Source organism: Pelophylax lessonae (genome assembly GCF_965119305.1).
Source record: "Pelophylax lessonae genome assembly, chromosome: 1".
Lineage (NCBI taxonomy): Eukaryota > Metazoa > Chordata > Amphibia > Anura > Ranidae > Pelophylax > Pelophylax lessonae.
In genome coordinates, this window is record NC_138768.1 from 265,032,920 (window position 1) to 265,043,156 (window position 10,237).

Sequence of the window (10,237 nt, forward strand, 5' to 3'; positions counted from 1 at the left end):
ACTATGGGGGGCAGACATGCAAGCTCACTGTCCATAGACACACAGCATGGCTTAGCCCCGCCTCCTGTTCTCTGGATTTGACTGATAGCATTAGGAGCCAATAGCTACCGCTGTTCTCAGGAAACCAGGAAGAGAGGGACAGAAGACCCGCAGCTGGCACAGCGCTGGAAAAATACAGGAGTCAGTTAAGCGTTGAGGGGACAGACAGTACAAGGCTTTTTTTATAAGTGGAACTTCACCCAAAAGAGGAGGTTCTGCTTGTCTTGAAGAATGCTTTTGTATGAACCCGAGCTGGTCCCTGGCCTGGAATACTTCCAGAGTCAGAGTGTGCCGAACGTCTGTCTCTGATTTCTGAGTTAGCTGCCATTCCAAGAACTTGTGCAGCACCCATTTCCTAACAGTGGTTGTATATCAAAAGGGCAGAAAACAAAGAGGTGGAAATCTGTTTGGAGGCACATCCAGCCGACTATTCAAGATTCTGTACAAAGGCGCAGTATGAACTGCAGTGAGTCATAAAGTAAGGTGAGCAGGCATTGCACCTAAGGCGACTGGGGACGGCATTTGATACATAGCTGAAGTTGTATGGATGGATATCAAAAGTCGCATTTTTACGCCTTTAATAATTTTGGAAGTGGATTTTTTATAATCATTGGATGTTTTTCGTATATACACACACATTTTATATATAAATATATATATGATTTTATTTTCATGTTGAACAGCGCACTATTCACGTTTATATTTTCTGTTTGTCTGCCTCCCCCCTTTCTAAGTTTTGGCACATTATATTTTTCGGGGGGGTTGAGAGGGTACCTGGTTGCGATAGATACCCTCTAGCACTGGGATTGCAGCGGTGATCCAAGCGGAAGTTTGCCCCGCCCCTTTCCCCACAGCCTCTCCCCAAAACTTACCAGACCTGAATCTTAATACGGCACTGCCCTCCCCCCTTCTCTCTTCACTAGACATGGAGGCAGCAGTGGGAGCCATTGGCTAAACCACCTAAGGAAAAAACAAGGAGGGCAGTAATGGATGGGTTAGGAAGAAAACTTCCCCAGCAAGTAGGCAAAAAACACCACACACCCCATCCAGATATCACCTATAGAGGAGAAGACACCTGGGTTTACCAAAGTGGGGCTGGTGCGCAGATGATGCAACCTTTATATTCACCATGGAGGCAGCTCAAAATGGATACATAGAACAGTGCAATCCAGCTGCACTTGCCAAAATGTGCAGTCCTCTACAACATGAAGGAGTGCTAAGCAGCCTCTGTCCTTTCTGCAAGTGTTCAGCCAAATACCCTCTTGGGAACGCCATCCCCAGGGGAATGTGATGCACGGATACTGAACACATCCCTTATGGGCCACCTCGTTATATCCAGCACACCAAGGTGCCATCAACTTCCTAAATGGACATTGAACCACCACTTTACCTTGCCACTCTCGGCAAATTATACAGCCACTGCTGAACGCATGTGAAGGACTGAGAAGAGGAAAGGACCCAAGAGACAGCAGATCCAGTCAAAGGCATAGGTGAAAGAGAATGATCTTTCTGCACACACCATGAATAGAAGCTGGTTTACTACACAGATACCGCCACTCCATACACTGTTAGCAGTGGGATGACTAAGTCGGTATAAAATGAAGAATAGGATGACCCTATGCCAAACACCCTTGTTAAACGCCCTACTTCTGGTCTTTTTAAACTCTCCAGGGATCCTGCGATGTCCACACCCAAGCCGATTCTTCAATTGGCTTTGGGTGCAGGCGCCAGCATCTCTAGTAAGGGAAGCAGTCCATTTCATACTGCACATTTACGAGTCAAGCAGCGCCTTGAGAATGGTCCAATAGTCTTCTAGGACCTGTGATGTGTTCCAGAAGACTGTGGGGGAAAGGTGAGAGTGAACATCTGACTCAGTTACCCGTGGCAATCTGCGCAGGAAGCAGGAGCGGATACCTGTCAAAACCAAAAACTTGTAACAAAGACATTTCCTACAGTAAACTGGTCATGTTTCAAATTCCTAAACCAACCAACGGTACACTAGTAGCTAGACATGCCTACAGTATTCCTCTTCTTCCAAACTCAGCACACAACTGTAAAGCTCCATCTGCTAATCAGAGCTCTGTCAGATCATTCTGTTGCTTATTTGGCACAGATTAAGAGCCCATTCAGACTAGCGCGACTTGTCAGCCTGACAAGTCGCGGTCGGTCGCGGTCCATTGAGTAGTACAGGACCCGTTCTAATAGGAGTGACACAAGTCGCTCTGACTTAGAAAAAGGGTCCTGTACTACTTTGGGGCGACCTGGGAGCGACTTGCATAGACTTCCATTACGGTGCACGCGACTTCACAGGTCACCCCCCGAAGTCGGATCGCCTCAGTGTGAACCGGCTCTAAAAAACATAAGTGCACAGTGTATCTATGTGTGCCTTATAAACTAATATCTCCACTAAAATGTAGCCCAGATGTTAGATTCAAACTGCTTATTCGGGCTGACTCCCATATGTGTCTTGTACAGATGCTTACCGTAGGGAAAAGCTGTTTCCTACCCCTCTCAGCCTAACTGAGGATGGAGGGAGAAGAACGTCGGGAGATTCCCTGTGAGGAATGTCTGGATGAACACTTACAGGGAGAAGACATCACAGAAATGATCCCCAGGGAAATAGGAGAAGCAGAAATACATTGGGTGGCTGTAGCTTGCCATATCACTTCCTGCACGTTGACAGTGCTGGGTGAGCACTGTCACTATGCAATATAGTATACCTAATAAAACAGAGGTCCCCGAAGGATCTCTATTAGAGGAACTGTGCCATGTATGGTTTATCAGGTCCACCATCTGTTACAAGCACAGATGTCAGGAAGACCTGCCATGCACCCGTTTCCGCCATTTTGAGATTAAGAATCTGGCTCTTTACATGTGACAAGTTTATTTTATACTATTACATTATTAAAGTAGAACTAAAGGCAATTTTGTAGTTAAAGTAAGGGAAGGTTATAACATCTGTGCCCAACTGGAGAGAGATCGCTTCACTTCCTGTCCCATAGCCAAAACAGGAAGTGAGGAAATCCCTGATAGTCACCAGCTTCCAAGGAACTAGTGTCCCCATTGGAAGATTTCTCCTCTATTACTGTTCAGGGGACTAACGAAAATGTGGGATTCCATTTTAATTTCACTTTTGATGATAATAGCAAACATGACAAATACAGAGAGGATAATTCTCCATAACAGGGGCACAGAATTAAAAAAAACCTGACAGGCGTTCTAATTCCTCTCCAAAAACACTGGGGAACATTAATTACCTTACACAGCAGGCAATGCTAAACAGGAGCAGTGAAGCAAATTTAAGCTAGCCATATACTGCTTGAGTTTCAACCAAATCAGCTCGAGCTGTGGTTGGCTGGATCACTGGCAATATGTGTGTCATACGTGTGTCAGATGTCTGTGTTCACCCCTCTCCTGCTACATCATGAGTGCATGAGCTGCAGGTGCATACTAATGACAAGTGGCTGGTGAAGAGAGGTAGCCAGAGCAGGAGTCTTACAGACCCATACATATTAGATGCAGACAGTTCCACCAGCATTTCCATTTCTGTAAGGCCCCGGTCACATGGGCGGCAGCCCTTGCTACCCCCCTCAGAAAAGCAATCTGGTGGATCAGTTTTCAGAGGGAAGTTAAGCAGAGGCATTTAGTAGGAGTTACTGCTATTTTTGGGGGGCAGCCAATTAGGCATTTTGTATGTTAATACCAAATTGTAACTGTACGCCAAGTGTTTTGCTCGCAGTTGCCTCAAAGTCCCAATCGCTTGCAGCAGTACTATACAAACATGAAGTCACAGCACATTTAAAACTGAGCAGCTGCTATGTTTTAGGCAGAACTCCTCTGCGAATGCAGCCTTGAAGAGCAAAGACTGGATTTAGGACCTCTGAGCCCCAAAACTCCTGCCAGGATAAAAGCTGCTTAAAAAGTGAAGCAAAAGCAACGTATTGCACACAGGTTTAGGCGTGTAAAGCGTTTGAATGTTCACGGATTCCACTGTCCAGAATCATTTATTCTGCCCATTAGAATGAATGCTCAAATGGTAGAGGCGTTTTAGGTATGTTTAGATACATTTACACCCATTTAGGCACATTCAGCATTGCTCCTCAGCTGCTCCTCAGCTCCTCTACTTAACGCACCTTTGATTTTTTTCTTTCTTTTCAGCCTGTAAATGTTCCTCTTCTAAATATGCCTGTCAATTCCTATCTGTGGACACAAAGTTACAGGGAGCTGCTTTTACAGGCTAAAAAGAAAAAGGGGAGGAGAGAAATACCTGTAAAAGCAAAGTGTGCATGAGGCCGAATTGTAATGCATCCCTGTAGTAGACAGTCCTGATAATTCAGTGGCATCTCCAAAAAACAAGTGTTTTTATGCTACTTCAGGTCAGCAGAAAGTATCAACATGAGGACAATGTGCCTTTGGGGGGGGGGGGGGCTGCTGCCCCTAAAGCACCTCCCCATCTTGAGGGCAATTTCCCATCAATGGGGTCATTGGGCCCCCTCGCCCAGGTCAGTGATGGCAAACCTTGGCACCCATGATGTTTTGGAACTACATTTCCCATGATGCTTAACTACACTGCAGAGTGCAGGACTATCATGGGAAATATAGTTCCAAAACATCTGGGGTGCCAAGGTTTGCCATTTCTCATCTAGGCCTTTGGGAGGAACTGTGCACCATTGTCTAGGTCAGTGTTTCTCAACTCCGGTCCTCGGGGCACACTAACAGGCCAGGTTTGCAAGAAAATTGAAATACATCACAGGTGATATAATTTGCTGCTCAGTGATTGCAGTATTCTAGTCTGCATCTCCCCTAGGTAATACCTAAAATCTGGCCTGTTAGTGTGCCCTGAGGACCGGAGTTGAGAAACACTGGTCTAGGTCATTGGGAGGAACTGTCAGGGTTCGTACACATTTTTACCAATTCCATGACTTTAAGTAAATCTTCATGACCTAATGTTTCATGAAATGTCTATGCAACTACAGGGAGTGCAGAATTATTAGGCAAATGAGTATTTTTGAGGATTAATTTTATTATTGAACAACCACCATGTTCTCAATGAACCCAAAAAACTCATTAATATCAAAGCTGACTATTTTTGGAAGTAGTTTTTAGTTTGTTTTTAGTTTTAGCTATTTTAGGGGGATATCTGTGTGTGCAGGTGACTATTCCTGTGCATAATTATTAGGCAACTTAACAAAAATCAAATATACAGTATACCCATTTCAATTATTTATTTTTACCAGTGAAACCAATATAACATCTCAACATTCACAAATATACATTTCTGACATTCAAAAACAAAACAAAACAAATCAGTGACCAATATAGCCACCTTTCTTTGCAAGGACACTCAAAAGCCTGCCATCCATGGAATCTGTCAGTGTTTTGATCTGTTCACCATCAACATTGCGTGCAGCAGCAACCACAGCCTCCCAGACACTGTTCAGAGAGGTGTACTGTTTTCCCTCCTTGTAAATCTCACATTTGATGATGGACCACAGGTTCTCAATGGAGTTCAGATCAGGTGAACAAGGAAGCCATGTCATTAGCTTTTCTTCTTTTATACCCTTTCTTGCCAGCCACGCTGTGGAGTACTTGGACGCGTGTGATGGAGCATTGTTCTGCATGAAAATCATGTTTTTCTTGAAGGATGCAGACTTATTCCTGTACCACTGCTTGAAGAAGGTGTCTTCCACAAACTGGCAGTAGGACTGGGAGTTGAGCTTGACTCCATCCTCAACCCGAAAAGGCCCCACAAGCTCATCTTTGATGATACCAGCCCAAACCAGTACTCCACCTCCACCTTGCTGGCGTCTGAGTCAGACTGGAGCTCTCTGCCCTTTACCAATCCAGCCACGGGCCCATCCATCTGGCCCATCAAGACTCACTCTCATTTCATCAGTCCATAAAACCTTTGAAAAATCAGTCTTGAGATATTTCTTGGCCCAGTCTTGACGTTTCAGCTTGTGTGTCTTGTTCAGTGGTGGTCGTCTTTCAGCCTTTCTTACCTTGGCCATGTCTCTGAGTATTGCACACCTTGTGCTTTTGGGCACTCCAGTGATGTTGCAGCTCTGAAATATGGCCAAACTGGTGGCAAGTGGCATCTTGGCAGCTGCACGCTTGACTTTTCTCAGTTCATGGGCTGTTATTTTGCGCCTTGGTTTTTCCACACGCTTCTTGCGACCCTGTTGACTATTTTGAATGAAATGCTTGATTGTTCGATGATCACGCTTCAGAAGCTTTGCAATCTTAAGAGTGCTGCATCCCTCTGCAAGATATCTCACTATTTATGACTTTTCTGAGCCTGTCAAGTCCTTCTTTTGACCCATTTTGCCCAAGGAAAGGAAGTTGCCTAATAATTATGCACACCTGATATAGGGTGTTGATGTCATTAGACCACACCCCCTTCTCATTACAGAGATGCACATCACCTAATATGCTTAATTGGTAGTAGGCTTTCGAGCCTATACAGCTTGGAGTAAGACAACATGCATAAAGAGGATGATGTGGTCAAAATACTAATTTGCCTAATAATTCTGCACTCCCTGTATTGTCATTTAACCAATATTATCAACTATATTCGAACATACTGGAGAAAGAAAAAGATTTGATGGGCGCTCCTGCTTGGGGATAAAGCTTCAGTTCAAGCAGTCATGATGGATAAGGTGCAGCCAGACTGGTATGGATGGCACAGATGCACAAATGCGGCGCTTACATCGAAGACAGCTCTTTGTTAGGCTGAAGCAACAGTCCCACGAACAGGCAGAAAAGAGAGAAGGGCACAACTCAGTGTATGAAGTGTAAATAATTTTATTGACACATATTAAAAACTTGCATGGAGGTAAGCATCTATCTTCATAGCTCGGCGTCCTTCCGGGTCTGCTGTGTTTCCGTCCCTGAGGCTGACCAGCAGCCGGGAGATGACACTAAGGGAGAACCAATCAGGAAACTCAGATGGAGGCAGCGGTGAAGCACATACCTCACTGGAGGGCAGCGCGAACGTGATGACGCGCGGGGGGGGGGGGGGCGCGGTAACCGGTTTCGGAGCGTTACCCGAATTGGTTCTCCCCTAGTGTCATCTCCATGTAAGTTTTTAATATGGGTCAATAAAATTATTTACATCTGCTACATTGAGTGGCGCCTTTCTCTCTTTTCTGCATATTCGAATATACAGTGATTGTGAAACAAAGTTCCAATGACTTTTCCAAAACTTTGTGGGTTAAATTATTTTCCAAAACTTTTCCAGGCCTGGAAATTGCATTTCAAATTCCATGACTTTTCCAGGTTCTTCATGACCGTACGAACCCTGAACTGTGCACCATCATCTAGGTCAGTGATGGCAAACCTTGGCACCCCAAATGTTTTGGAACATTTCCCATGATGCTTAACTACATTGCAGAGTCCCGAAGAATCATGAGAAATGTAGTTCCAAACCATCTGGGGTGCTGAGGTTCACCACTACTCATTTAGGTCCTTGGGAGGATCTGGGCCCCACCTCCCAGGTCCTTGGGAGGATCTGGGCCCCACCTCCCAGGTCCTTGGGAGGATCTGGGCCCCACCTCCCAGGTCCTTGGGAGGATCTGGGCCCCACCTCCCAGGTCCTTGGGAGGATCTGGGCCCCACCTCCCAGGTCCTTAAGAGGATCTGGGCCCCACCTCCCAGGTCCTTAAGAGGATCTGGGCCCCACCTCCCAGGTCCTTAAGAGGATCTGGGCCCCACCTCCCAGGTCCTTAAGAGGATCTGGGCCCCACCTCCCAGGTCCTTAAGAGGATCTGGGCCCCACCTCCCAGGTCCTTAAGAGGATCTGGGCCCCACCTCCCAGGTCCTTAAGAGGATCTGGGCCCCACCTCCCAGGTCCTTAAGAGGATCTGGGCCCCACCTCCCAGGTCCTTAAGAGGATCTGGGCCCCACCTCCCAGGTCCTTAAGAGGATCTGGGCCCCACCTCCCAGGTCCTTAAGAGGATCTGGGCCCCACCTCCCAGGTCCTTAAGAGGATCTGGGCCCCACCTCCCAGGTCCTTAAGAGGATCTGGGCCCCACCTCCCAGGTCCTTAAGAGGATCTGGGCCCCACCTCCCAGGTCCTTAAGAGGATCTGGGCCCCACCTCCCAGGTCCTTAAGAGGATCTGGGCCCCACCTCCCAGGTCCTTAAGAGGATCTGGGCCCCATGATTGTTGTCAGTGTACAAAATAGTGCCCTAAGGGCCAAAGTTTAGAGACCATTGCCCTAGACCAAAATATACAATTAACCCTTGCACTGCAGGTACAGCCCCATTGAAAGGGATCATTTTTTAGTTGCCCGATGTTGGGCTTTAGGGTGCATTTACACTTGTGAAAGAACCTCTAATCTAATTACATGCGAGAACTCTATCAGAGGTTCCTGTCAGCTGCTGCGAGAGGCAGCCCTATTGAAAGCAATGGGAAGCTCCTGCACTGCAGCGAATTGCGCCCACTTACATGTAATCTCTGCAGGAACCACATGCAAGTGATCGGCCCCAGATGCAGACTGCCTGCGATCGCTGCATGATAGATTACATGCAAGTGGGTGCGATTAGCTGCGGGAGGCGGCAGCCCCCTATTGCTTCTTGCATGTATCCGAACTGTGTGGGCATTGGCAGTTGTGAGTGTGCCTTATATTGTAGGTATATGCAGATAGCTGTATGAAACTCGAGCAACTATTACCCAGTATCTTGGACTCCTGTGTCCTGCAGGTGTGATGTCACATGACCTGGTGTAGGAATGTTATTGGGAGTTGGTGATTGCTATGGTTACACACCCCCTCAGCACACCAGTAAGTACCATAGCAGCACCCAGCTTACCCCACACTAGGGTTGCCACCTCATCCCTTTAAACCAGGACACACAATAATTACACAGGTTCTGTGGCTGATTAAGGTGGTAATTAAACTCACTTAGTGCCTTATATCAGCCTCAGAACTTGTGCAATTATTATGTATCCTGGATTAAAGGGATGAGGGGGGGCAACCCTACCCCACATATACAGCTCCCTGTGCACCAGCCTCACCTTCCCCCCACCAGCCGCAGCACCGCCTCACACAGCTCGCCCTCCACCTCCTCACGGCTCAACCTCCGGTTCTGTGGTCGAGGGTGTCCCTCCGGAGCAGCCAGGTCCCGTAACAATGCCGCCAGCAGCTCCCTCCCCGCCGCCTCCTGCTCCGCCGCCATACCTACAGCCGAGTGTGAGGAAACCCGGAAGTAGCGCGGAGCCGCACGTGTACTGGGACGGGGCGCTGAGAGTGAAGGGGGGGAGGCAGGGAGGGGTCGCACACCTCATACCGGCCAGGCTGGACTCTGTGTGACGATACATAGTACCCCTAAAACAGCCGAGACACATACAACGTATCATAGAGAGAATGTTTTATATTTTATCCCAGCCGGCTCTATAACTCACTAGTGTACTGTACTGATCACCCCTGTCCCCAAATGGTATAGTCCACATCAAACAAACCCAGCATGGGAGTCGCAGAGTGACAGCTGTGACAGCATTTAGATGGTTGTTGGTTAGCATGTTGCTGAAATGACAACAGTGACAGGTGAAGTAGGATTGGGATAGCAGGCATTCCTAGCTACACTATGTACAGAGATAGGCACTCTGCCTGTCTCTGTATTGCCAAGTTAGAGTTGAACTTTGTCCATAAATAATGTTCTTTAGCAAGGAACATAAAGTCACTGGTCACTATATTAGGTGGTAACACAAATTGCTAATCAGCAGCAACTGAAAGCATTTAGGCATCTAGACGTGGTGAAGACAACTTGCTGAAGTTCAAACCAAGCAACAGAATGGGGAAGAAGGGATGTAAGTGACTTTGAATGTGGCATGATTGTTGGTGTCACACGGGCTGGTCTGAGTATTTCAAAAACTGCTGATCATCTGGGATTTTCACACACAACCATCTCTAGGGTTTACAGAGAATGGTCCGAAAAAGAGGAAATATACAGTGAGCGGCAGTTGTGTGGACAAAAATGCCTTGTTTATGTCTGAGGAGAACTGGCAGACTGGATGACAGAAATGCAGCAGTCACTCAAATAACCCCTCGTTACAACCAAGGTATGCAGAACACCATCTCTAAACACACAACCCATCGAACCTTGAAGCAGATGTGCTATAGCAGTAGAAGACCACAACGGGTGCCACTCCTGTCAGCTAAAAACATGAAACTGAGGCCACAATTCACACAAGCTCACCA

General features: G+C 46.9%; 1 protein-coding gene across 2 annotated transcripts in view; it reads right to left on the minus strand.

Annotated features, from left to right (window-relative positions):
* Positions 1-9,260, minus strand: part of PPM1F (protein phosphatase, Mg2+/Mn2+ dependent 1F) — a 74,986-nt gene extending 65,726 nt beyond the window's left edge. The window contains exon 1 of one of the 2 annotated variants that reach the window (XM_082247880.1): positions 9,055-9,260. In XM_082247880.1, the coding sequence (XP_082104006.1) occupies positions 9,055-9,215 (161 nt within the window). In that variant the 5' untranslated portion in view covers positions 9,216-9,260. The remainder of the gene's footprint in view (positions 1-9,054) is intronic. The other variant, XM_082247881.1, reaches the window with a different exon arrangement.
* Between the last annotated feature and the right edge of the window lie 977 nt (positions 9,261-10,237).